Consider the following 12,656-nt stretch of genomic DNA (forward strand, 5'->3'; position numbering starts at 1 on the left):
GATGTATTGGCAGTGTGTGAAGTACAGTTAAATAAAATCATAACTGTAGCAGTCCTTGCTTTCACCACTGCAATATAGGGATTTCCTGCTGCAAAGCCAGTCATCCTAAGCCTGTTGCTTTAAGGTATGCTGAATGTCACCTAACACCCCTCTGAGTCAGGCATACCATCCTCAAAACTTATTGCCACATAACAGGCCAAGGAGAACCTGCACATAAAAAAGCCCCAAACACACTAGGGGGAGCAGTTAAATACTGCAGTGGTAAAGATAAAGGCATTTAGACACCATCCAACTTGTAATGTTTGAAGTCTGCACAGACATCCAACTAGCTGCTTCCAGAATTGAAACAATGTACAAGCCCTTGAAAAAGCAACAGAAGAGACAGCTCTAGTAGAATTAGCTGTTAACAAAAGGCTCACCATGTAAATTGCAACAAAACTAAATAACCTTTGAAATAGAAATGGTTTAGAAACAGCCAATCTTCATTACCTAGGATGACAGGAAACTGATCATAGTTTTGATGGCTCAGATTTTATTGGACAATCTATGCATCTCTAAGCTATGTAGCTCCCTCTCACTGTCAAGATTGTGGAGAGGGAAACACTAAGCAGACTGATAGTCACTTAACCACCTTGGGGATAGTAGTACAGAAGGACACCCTGTCCTTACGGAACCCCCCTCCCCCCAACTAGGTATTTATCTGTAGTAAGGACTTAAACAGGAATTGAAATTTAAAAGGATGGAGGCATACTGACAGTTTGGACTGGTGACAGGTCTGAATGTTACCTTCAAGCCCTGCACTATGAGAAGTTGTTGGGCAATATTCACCATACCTTAAGGTAGGCTTTGGTAAACTGGCTGGATAATGGGCTTCACTGATGTGAAGCCATAAGCTATTAATGCTGCAGTGGTGAATTTAAGGACAATTTATCTATTGCAGACTGGGGCATGTGCTCATGTCAGACAGTTGGATGGCATTGTCCTTTGGGAATAATGACATCAAGATATGCTTGAGTAACAGTTCAGTTAAATACTTGGTGCTGTTACGGGAGGCTAGTTATTTAAAATCACTAGATGGTGACCAAACTGAACCACTTATTGTACTGTAAACCACTATCCCTGCCATCTTGAGCAGTTGGGCCACACATGTCCCTAAACTATCCAGATTCACCATTTCTGGTCTGTTCAATAAAAAAAATTGCAGTTTGACAAAAAACAGACTGTAGTTGCAAAACAAGGATAGTTTTAGTTGGACAAAATGCTTGCTAATGCCAAACCTGAGAAAGAACAGGTTAAGTGATGTTCTTAAATAACTACTTATTCTTGTTCCTTCTCCACCCAGCATTATGTTTGGTAGATCTCCATTTTTGGCTTTGTCCAGAGAAGTACGAAGCCAGCTCCTAAATTTGAGCTTCCAAGTTAAATCTGCTCCATGAAGACTAGTTTTAGTCATTCTGAAGGCAAATAGAACCTAGTAAGCTCCAAGCTTCAGATATGCAGCAGATATCATAAAATCATCATTAGGCAGTACTACATTCTATGTATTGCATTCTATGCACAGCTTTAGAATAAGCTTCTGGAACTATCCAGAGTATCATCAGTAAAAACTGCAATACTTATTGGGAGGTTTGATCTTCATAATATTGCATACCATGCCAGTAAACTACTCTTGTAGCTACCTATGGGAAGATATATGGTCAAATATTCTGGTGTCTTTATTCAGCTAAAACTAGTCTGTACTTAATTGCACCACTCAAGTTTGAGGTTTCATTATTTTATTATCCATTTGTGTATCAAATGCAGCAGTCTCAATAAGTAGACTTGATTTGTTCACACACAACATCTGTCACTTTTTTGAAGTCTGTTTTGGCATCTTCACCACATTTTTCAGCCATGAGTTCCAGCAGAATTGCACAAAGTATCTGAAAAGCAAATGAAAAAAAATTGTTAGAAGCTAGTGTAGGAATTCATACAAAATTAGTTATATAGTTATATTAGCAAAACAATGAACAAAATGTCAGTATGAGTCTTGTTAGAGAAGGAAATTGGTTATTTGATTTGTTTGGTGGCTCAGGTTAGTGTACTGAAGTCACTTTGAGAGCACCAAGCTTCCACCCTGAAACCCATCACGGAAGGTTCCACATTAGCAAAGGGTGAGGCATCTATGGTCAGTGTTTCAGCATACTACCATGGAGCCCTCAGAATGTGCAGAGTCAGTTGTAAAAGAATGTTGGGAAATTATGCCACCTTAATGCCAGCCTCATGCTGTAGACATGAGCTGCTGTGGTGCACTTGAAACAGCAGCTTGTGTTGCTGCCCTCTACTTAGGCCAGCTGAGGGGCACCCTCATACAGCCAGCAGCTTTCACTCATGGGTGTTGAGTAAGGGGCAGTACTTAGTTTACCAGGGTAATTCACCATTTGCAGAACAGTCCAGGAAAATAGTATTTAAACACTTTAAAATGATGTGCATTTTACCCAATGATTGTATGACAAGAGGACTGCCTGAATTTCCAGATATTGGCTTCATTTTATTGTAAATGATACAAGGATCCAACTTGTGGATGTGTACTTTTGTAGAACCTGTGGAGGGACAAGGTATGATTAGGCATGAGCAAGATCATGGAGATGGACATACAATTGTAAAGGGATTAAGTAACCATATATCTCTGTTGGTCATCTGATATGACCTGCCACATTTAAAGTTTACTGGGCACCTTAAACAGCTCATCTCACCACACCATAGCCACAAGAGATGGTAAAGTGAACACCTAGACTGTCAATAGTTTGCTACACTGAATCACCCAGCTGGGAGACTGCTGGCATTTTTTGCTTACATCCCCTATCTGATGTACAGCTCACTTTTTGGCCACACTAGTCCCCATACCACACTACTTGAAACTTGGCTCATGCAGGAGAACCAAGTTACTGGAATTGTGGGCTTACCTCAGTCACTACAGTACAGAACACACAAGAAACCATGTGATGAACTTCAAGTTGTTGCACAAAAACAAGGCAGAGCAGGGTTTCTCTATGCCCTAGCACCAGACTCCAATGTTCCCTTAGGACTGACTTTCCTTATTTTTCATCTGATAGTGCAAAGCCTCCAACCACTAGTACTTTCATGGTATTGCTGCAGACTAATCAGATCTGGACAGCAGTAGATATCGGCCCCACCACCAGATATCATTTTGAACCTGAATTTTATTTGACCTAGTCCATGCTAGGCAGTTTCCAGCCCTTTGGAAAGAGGATGGGTCAGACACCAATTGCACAACTTGCCTTTGAGTCTTCTTAAACTGCAAGGTGGGAGCGACAAATCTCATGAAGGGGAAAAGGCACCCTAGTCTAAACCCAAGTCAGTACAAGTCCAATGAAGGGAAATCTTAAAATTGAGAGGCACAATGTCCACAGAGCTATAGTGGCTTTGGACTTACTAGTGGAATGCCCTGTATGTACAGTACACACAAGTCAAAGCCTCATTCTAGACACTGGAGTGCCACTCTTCAGATTTCACATTTGAAATGTTTAACTCCCACTTTACAGCCACAATGTCCAACATACAAATATTCAAGCCTTATGAGTATGCATGTCATTTGGCATGTGAAGTCAGATTCACCACTCTCCAGCAAATATTGCCCTCAAGAATACGTAGCTTTACTTGGACATGGGCAATTCAAGCATTCAGCCTTCTGTTAATGCCCCACTTGATAACTATATACAAGCAGAGGTGTACCCTTGTCCAAGTCTGTGTAAACAGAGCTCCCAGCAAAGCAAGTTAATTTCTAGCTACTTGCAAGGTCACCTAGAATACAAACAAACAAGGTGTGCTCATCAGCTCAGCCAATCCCTTCTGGCTGACATGCCATTTACTTTTTGGCCGCTATAGACATTTTGCAGGTCCTGCAGTTTTGTAATTCTCAGCATAATACACAGGCACATTGAATTCCTGAGACAGCTTATGGTGCCTTTTTACTGACAAATCATTGTCAAGTGACTTTTCAGATGTCAAGATACCCAGAGTATTGTACAGACTGCTAGTTTATTTATACATTGAGACTTCCTACAAATTCCCAGCATTTTGGGGAGGGGCAGTTTAACTCCCCTGAAGTACATTTGGGGCTTGAAACTGACAACTTGCACAAACTTGTTTATACTATGTACACTTATGGCCAAATGTCACTTAAAGGAAAAACATTTCATATAAAATGGGTTTCCTTGCAAACACTTATCCAGTAGTAGGAGACATTACAGCTATTCCAGTAAAGTTTGGATAGTCCCAATACAAGATGCGCTATTCCACATTTGTTAGCGGGTTAACTCCACTAACAAATGCCTTACGATAAAATTACAGTCAAATCTAGTAGAGTTAAAAGCTCACAATATCCATTGCACTTAACTGTCAGAGCCGTTGTACTGCCCACAAGTGTGCCATTGTGGTCTCCAAGGCAATCCAGGGTAGAAAAACTTTGTACACTTTTGGGTGTTCTATCAAGTCTAAATCATTTTTTTAAGTCTAAATCATTTTAGCCTTTGAGTGTCTTATTGCTAAATTTCTGGAGTGAGACTGGATTCAGATCAGAATGTAGTGCAACTAGTTGTGTTTCCAGAGGGACTTTCATCTCAACTGAACTGGAAAGCAACAATGTCTCAAGTCAGTTTGAGCAAAACTGGTGTTTTTGAAGTCTCAAACATGGTTGTACATAGTTTGTAGTATTTGAGGACCCAATGACTCCAGTGCAGTGTTGGATTCAGTGATATAAGTGGGAGTGTGCCATCAGGGACATTTGAGCACATTGCTGTTCATGCTGGTGATGAACAGTTTCAGAAAAGTGGTTAGAGGGAACAAATCAAAGTTGCTGCATGCAGAAGTGGCATTAGAGGCACAATGAGCATGAACTTAGCTTTCAATTCCTCCATTTCTTCAGGGCACATGAAGAGTACATACCAAGGGTTACAATAGCAGCCAATGGGAAATCAAAAGCAGAAAATAGACACCGGTAGGAATAGTGGTGCAGATTAACAGCTTCTAGTACCTGGGAGGGATAGTTGACAAGGCAAGCCAGAATGAGCTGCATGACAGAGGAATGACAATGATTAAATTTAGTGGACAATACAGTGAACAGTAGTACTACTGTATGGCACAGAATCGTTACAGAACCTAGAGGTGATGGACAAGTGCCTGAGAGGAGGCTTCACCTCTGTTGTACCACAGTGCATCCCAAGCTTCAATAGATGCTTACATTTATCAAGCAGAAACAGATCACCTAGTACCACTGCTTTTTATTTTGGTAGGTGTACCGGCTGAAGTCCATTAAAAAGTCAACTTACTAGAATCCACCTTCAGTGGTATGCTTGATAGGAAGTATTCTCACCGGATTGGTTAGATTACTGGATAACTTCAGCCTTCCCTCATTAAAAAGGTAAGTATTTGATTTAGAGGAAACTCAAATGCTAATATTTACTTTATGTATCCTAAAACTGGAACTTGAGAAGCTGAAAGCAAATGTTTTGGGGGTACCCTCCAACATCTGAGCAAGTAGGGGGCAACTTCAATACCCTTAACCTACTTTAACAGGCTGTGATCCACATCCACTCATCTTAGATTCTTGCCTTTCATGCTCTATAAATTAACACTATGAACCTAAATAAAACCTATGCAGGAGGAAGCCACTTTGAGAACTACATTAGCAAAACAACAAGTATTACAGTGGTTTCTGGAATAGTTTACAAGGACTTCCTTGATCACCCATTAGAGTCAGCCTGGGTGATAAGTCTTCCTCTACTCTGTGTGGGAACATGTTTTCCCAACACTAATATGGAATGCAGTGTTTGATGGCATTATTCTGCTGTCAGGTAGCACATCAAGACATTAACCAAGACACTGGAGATGCCACACAAACAGGATCAAATCTAATAGTAACACTCATATTTAACCTTACTAGTAAGAATTTTAGCTGTATTGTCTCCTACAGTAAAGGACTAGTCACCCCCAAAATTATTATTTCTCATGCAGATTGTTTGCTACAGAACAGACAACTTACTTCAAACTCCTTTACATCCACTTTCAGTTCCACAGCATGCTTCTTGCCTAAAGGCTCAATAATAGCTTTTAAAGCATCCATGTTGTCCACTTGCTGTACCATATCATTCAGAGCAGATAAAACTTTCTTGCCATGGGTGCGAACTTCTGATAGGCCTTCAAGTTCTGTAACTGATGCAGTTCCTGCAATGGACTGTAGTTCTTTGAAGTTTGTGAAGTAGCTCACAGTATGTGGGTGCTCTTTGAACATTCTAGAAAAGAGAACAAACATTAAAACACAAACAGATGCACTGCAGGGGGTGTAACTTCAATTGAAGTAATATCCACAGCAACAAGAGTTAGTGTTAATACTCAAGTACAAGGCAAAAGCCCTGCTTACAGTTCAGGCAAGCCATATTCACTTAACAGCTCAAACATATGAGACAGAGGGTGGGAAAATGCACTCAAGCACACCCAAAAAGTCTGGAGCAGGGACTAGGGATTGGTATTTAAAAAACAGTGTCAGCAACTGTGAACCACACAGACAGGTATATGCACCTGTACACTCCATTAGGCCATAATTAGTTCCTGCAACTAGTACCAATGAATCATACCATTACAGGAGCTTCATACACCTCCTCCATCCCTGAACATGGTTGAGAATTTGTTTGGGGGTCACCAAGTTAAATTCAGTATACACAAGGACCAGAAGGCATGTTGATGGCCAGCAATATGAGCAAAAAAGACAGTTAATTATGACTAGTCTCAAGAGTTAGTTCTGGGTGGGGGTAATAAATCATCCATCACATCCTTATGCTGTCAAATGAAACAACTAGGACAAGAGAAAGATTTAGGTTAGGGCCATTTCTTAACTTTTGCTGGTAGGTGAAGACATCTCTCACCAATTATGCCTCCTAGATTGCCTTAAGTCAATTAACCTAATGTTTAAAACTGCCCACACTTTCCTTTACTCCCATTATTTTTAGCTCAGCCTAAAAGTCTTAGATTGAGAAGTATAAATCAGGATGTTTTTAAATACACAGGATCAACAACAAAAAAAAGCATACCTTCCAGTTTCAGCTCATTAAAAATTTTACCTGCTTAATACAATTGCTCCATTATCCTCAGCATTTACATAAAATTTCTCCCAAACACCTCTAGCTTTCTGAATATCATCAGCAGCCAAAGCCATTGTTGTTCACTTAAATTGAAAACCAAGAACAGACTTCAAACAAATCCTGCTAAAACTATGAAGCAGACAATCCCTAGCTGGAGGTATTTATATAATTACCATAGTACTTCTCCAATGAGCTGTCAAACCTGCAGAAATAGGTAATTGTCATTAGTCAGGTAAAGGAAGTTTAACCCTTTCAGCACCAAACACATTTGCTATACATATGGTCTATAGTACCACCTTCCCAGTCAGATTGCAAGCTGTATGAGAAAGGGGTGGGGCAGATGGTACCTCAACTCCCTACTTTGGGGATGCAGATTGAAAGAGAACAGTTATGTATGGTAAGTATGTTAAATTGTAATATTAAGCAGTGATGAGACTTTTGGTGATTAAGAAAATGTTACTTCCTAATTTTGTAATAAGCAGTGGGTCAATGACTGCAACTCTGAAAACCAGACATATTTTACTGTTGGCTGCAATTTCCATCAGACTTCAGAACAGTTTTTTTTACAAGCTAAAGCAATTTTTGTTCTGAAGATACATTGAGAATAATTTTCTTACTAATGCTGAATAAATATTATTCCAGTCTGTTTCTGGTAAATTTATGTCTCCAGCTAATATTATTCTTCCCTCCTGTGTTTCATGCAAGAAATGTATAAATTCCTTTAGGTCATCAGTGTTTGACTTTTGTGGTCTATACACTCCAACAATTGTTATATGTTCCACGGTTGTCTTTATTGTCACAGTTACATAGTCAATAGTGTTGGTGTTATCATTACACATGCAATAACCACAAGTCTCATAACTATCTTTTATCCGTATCATATAACCTCCACTTGATTTTTTTGTTGGAAAATCTGTTACTGTAAAAACATTTTTAGTCTGACAAAACTGGTTTCCAGTCATTGTTCTTTAATCATGTTTCACAAACAATAACATCAATCGTGTGAGAATGGAGCAAATTTTCCAAAAAATCTTTGCAACAAATGCAAAAAGTTGGAAGTCTCCAGCCAATTATAATCATAAGGCCTTTTACAACTATGTCCGTACCCTAAAAGGTAGGACTCAAAACATTTGCCAAACTAGTGATTAATGGTATCACGCACACTAATACCACAGAGATTGCAAACCTAGTAGCGGACAGATTTAGTGACCATTTTACTCCCTTAAATACCTCTCAAACAGTTAGAGCAAGAAATCTGGACAAAGACACAAATAATGGGGGGGGGTCTAAAATAGGGAACACTTTTTAAATATTGCTCTTACAAACTTAGAAAGTGGAAAGAATAACATGTTATGCATTAGCATGAATTTTCTGAAAGATATGAAGTCTGAAACTCAAATGTGTGCCATTATCTGACTTTAGTCCTGAATGATTTGCCAGTGATTTGCCAGAAAACCACAATTTTATAAAAACAGCAAAAATATGAGGCAAAAAGCTGGACATTCTGCGAAAACCTTTACAGTTGAGAGGTATACCCCCTTATCTCCTCCACACTTCACAAACCTTGCTCACAACTTCCCTCCACTCCACATACCCAAAGAGCAGTTCATTAAAGCCTTGTCTGAGGCAAATTCTTAATAAACTAAAACATGAGCTAGCATCACCATTAAGTACCTTTTTCGGTCATAGCCTAACCACTGTCTTTGTTCCTGTGGAATGGAGAAGAGCAGCAGTTATTCTCCTCCACAGAGGTGGCTTAGCAACAGTCCCAGGGAATTATTGATCCATAAGTCTGACCAGCCTCATCTGTAAAGCCATGGAATGTGACATCATGGACCTCATAAAGACATAGGTGACCTCCAAACCCTGGCTATGACCCAATTTAGCTATTGATGAGTGCAAATCCTTTGACACAATCCCGCACTCAGGCATTTCAGATAAACTTAACAAACTGAATATAAACTCCTTTGTTGTAAGATGGGTTGCCAACTGGTTCACAAACCAGTCACACACTATCAAAGTGTGTGACTCCACATCAATCAGCAGACCTGTCTACATCTGGGTGCTACAAGGATCAGTGTTGGGTCCCCAACTGTTTGGTATATGCTTCTCAGACGTTCAGGCCACAACAAAGGGGGTGTTATTCAATTCCCAAATAATGTCAGTATACTTCAGGAGGTTCTTACACAGAGCAATGACTTTTGTCTTATTCACCATCTCAAACTGAATGTAAAGAAATGCATCATCATTACCTTCAGTAAAAACTATGTCACATTGCACTGTCAAATTAACAACAATACCCAATGCACCTATGACGTAGTAAGAGATATGGGATCACAAGTAGATTGTGAGCTTAAGTTAAACCACCATGTGTCTACTGCAGTAAGAAAGGCTTTCTACTTAGCACACTTGATTAGCAAAGGCAGTTATAGCCCCTCTATACTCATCACTAATCAGCAATATCATTGAGTATAATGCCCCTTTCGACATATACCACACAAAGCACATTCAGCAATTGGATTGATCTCAAAGGTATCTAAGAAGAAGAATGGAATCCAGCAAGTGCCTTACACAGACCGACTGAAGTACCTGTCACTTTACTCAGTATCGTATAGATTTCTCAAGGTAGACTTATGCCTGGCTTACAGAGCAATCTCCAACCCAAACCTAATGAATCTGATGCACATCCATAATTCAAATGGAGTTAGAGCTAACCATTCCAGGGACCTAAATATGGCCTACAACTATAGTACAACAATAGTATTTTAAACGTTTTATTTGAGTAGTATTTTTATTTACATGAATAGATGGAAAAAATGTTTTATATTTTAAATTGCAGTAGGTGGTTTTCTGCAATGATTGTAAATACATCTTTAAATGTTTAATTGAAGGCTGCTTTACTCAACAATACATCACAGTTTTATATAAAAGCTTTGTAATTGATAAATGTTTGAATTTTAACGGTCTGATGAAGCTAATGTGAAAGCGCTTACTTGTTGCATGCTAATAAACCAGTTTTTTTACGAACGGAATATAATTTGTATACAGAACGCTTAGTATTTCATAACGGTAACAAATTGCATTTGGATTATCCTTCTTGATACTGGATTTTCAGGTGTGCTGTGTTTGCTTCTCGGCTATATTTTTGGACTGATTAAGATTTAATTGATTTCCATGTGCAATGTGGTGTTGCAGAACAGAAAAGTCCTGGACTTTACTCTTGCTTCTAAAGGAGGTATGTGCATGCTCATCAAATCAGACTGCTGCCCATTTATTCATGACAACACTGGTATCGTTTGCAGTCACCTTGAAATTATTCAGAAAGTTGCTGAACAAGTCTCATGCTAAAGAAGCAGACAGATGTCAGTGGGCATGGTTAACCAATGTGTTTTCTAGTAGCAGTGGCGGCTAGTGACTTCAAATCAAAGGGGGGGCTGCAGGAGACAGCTGAATGGGTGGGGTCAATGGGAAGGGGTGCAGCCAACTAGAAAGGGGAGGAGCTATGCTCAAAACCACAAAAACTAAATATACTGCCCTGGGTGCCAAACCGTCATTATGAGAGTCCAATCAAGACAAAATGAAGTGTAGAAGAATAAAAATATTTCAATGCATTGGCTGCATGACAGCTTAATATCTAGATGGAAACAAAAAAGGTTGTGAGGCACGAAAAAATAAATACTTTTTTTTAAATAGAATAATGGAATGCCAGTCAAAATCAAGTATAAGAAAAGCAAGCAGCACTCAACTCAAACCACTTCTTGCACTGCAGTTCTAATAATTTATATTCAGCTTTATTAAAGTAGCAAGTAACATGCTGAAAGTAGAAATCTCTGATGCCCCCACTTGTAAAAATGTTCCTTATCCAAAAAAAGACCTGCTGCCTGACATCTACTTGTTTCATGGGGAAAACATGATCAAAGTAAAAAATGAATAGCAAACAAGAAATAAGCTCAAGATACATTGCTTAAAAGGATTACTGTACAGGTTATGGACCACACGATTGGCATTCTGTTTACGGGTAAAGCCTGCAGAGATGACTGGAAGTCTCCAAGTGTAATGAGACTCTTAAAATAATGTAATTCTGTCTTTTATTACAAATACTGGCATATGCATTTCAATACCCAAGGCTTATACATTATCTAGTTAAGTATTCTCTACATGGCAACAGAAAGGCTTTCAATGTTGGCAATTCTTTAACAGTATGCTTATTAAAGCTTACTTGCATCTTGCAATCTCAGCCAAGCTTACCTGATGGTCATTAAAGTATTGCTACTTAAACACAGAGCAACAGGCACTATGAGTAATAAGCATAAATCAGCAGTACAAAAAATATGACAGAAACCAGACCATTCTGCAAAAATCAAGGACAGATGAAAGCCACTCTAGTACTTGTGTCTACCTTGGATGGGGGGGATACTCTGCACATTTACACTGCATAACTACTCCTTGCCTTGCTTCAACACATCCAGAGTCACTACATGGGGGAGTGGGGTGCAACAAGTATGTCAGAATTTGAAATGTCTCTGGCTGACTTGTGATGGCCCTGAAACATTTGTCATACCTCTCAACCTCAGAGCAAGAAATCTGCATTTGTCATACCTCTCAACCTCAGAGCAAGAAATCTGGACAAAGCCATACAAAGAAATGGGACAAAGGCCCAAAAATAAGGACAATTTTTAAAATATTGCTCTTATAAACTTAGAAAGATAATAGAGGTCTTGCATTAGTATGAATTTTCTGAATGGTATGAAATTTGAAACTCAAATGTCTGTCATTATTTTCTAACTTCAGTCTTTAATGATTTGTCACTAATTTGCCAAAAAAACACAATTTTATGAAAAATGGACCAAAAATGTGATGTAAAAATATAAAATAGCAACACAATACCACTGGGAACCTGTCAAAGAAGGGACACTTTAATATTAGTACTGCTAACTTGAGCAGCTGACAAAATAAAAGAATCTACATGCATTTCTGAAATCAAAGTAATCTAACTGATTATTACAGTTATTTCTTAATTATAAACCCTCCATGTTTTCTTCCAAAATTGCTATTTTGCGGAGGGATCATTAGGGGAAGAGCAACATTTTGAGCCAAAATCAGGGACAGTTGAGAGGTTTGGCTAGGCCTAATTCTATAAAGCAATTTATTTGCATGTACCTCTCAACCTGTTAATGCAATAAATCTGGACAAGGCCAAATATATTGGGGGAACATATAAACAGTACTAAAAATTGCTCTTGTATAAACTGAGACAGTTGATAGAACAGGTCTTACTTTAGCATGCATTTTTCTGAAGGTTATGAAGTCTGAAACTCAGTGTGTCATTATTTAGTGACTTAATTCCTAAATGATTTGCCAGAAAACCACACATTTTATGAGGAACAAACCAAAAATAAGAAGCAAAAATCTATTCATTCTTTGAAAATCTGGACAGTTGGGAGGTATAGTTCAGCTGGGGCTGCCTAAGTTTGCCGCCCTTCCCCCTCACAAATCCATGGTCGAATAGAGCCTCCCC

General features: G+C 38.9%; 1 protein-coding gene across 1 annotated transcript; it reads right to left on the reverse strand.

Annotated features, from left to right (window-relative positions):
- Positions 1–1,753: 1,753 nt before the first annotated feature.
- LOC122791965 (cytoglobin-1-like) lies at positions 1,754–7,284 on the reverse strand. The gene is made up of 3 exons (XM_044059846.1): positions 7,119–7,284; positions 6,044–6,293; positions 1,754–1,922 (listed from the first exon to the last, which is right to left on the reverse strand). The coding sequence occupies exons 1-3, from the start codon at positions 7,211–7,213 to the stop codon at positions 1,809–1,811; spliced, it is 459 nt and encodes a 152-aa protein (XP_043915781.1). The 5' UTR covers positions 7,214–7,284; the 3' UTR covers positions 1,754–1,808.
- Positions 7,285–12,656: the final 5,372 nt, after the last annotated feature.

Source organism: Protopterus annectens, unplaced genomic scaffold (genome assembly GCF_019279795.1).
Source record: "Protopterus annectens isolate FY-2018-M unplaced genomic scaffold, PAN1.0 ctg58914_obj.part0, whole genome shotgun sequence".
Lineage (NCBI taxonomy): Eukaryota > Metazoa > Chordata > Ceratodontiformes > Protopteridae > Protopterus > Protopterus annectens.

Coding starts and splice junctions, on each gene's coding strand:
- LOC122791965 (XM_044059846.1), bottom strand. CDS start 7,213: ATGGCTTTGGCTGCTGATGATATTCAGAAAGCTAGAGGTGTTTGGGAG. Junction 6,294..7,118: donor GGAGCAATTGTATTAAGCAG/GTAAAATTTTTA, acceptor TCTCTTTTCTAG/AATGTTCAAAGAGCACCCAC. Junction 1,923..6,043: donor TGGATGTAAAGGAGTTTGAA/GTAAGTTGTCTG, acceptor TTTGCTTTTCAG/ATACTTTGTGCAATTCTGCT.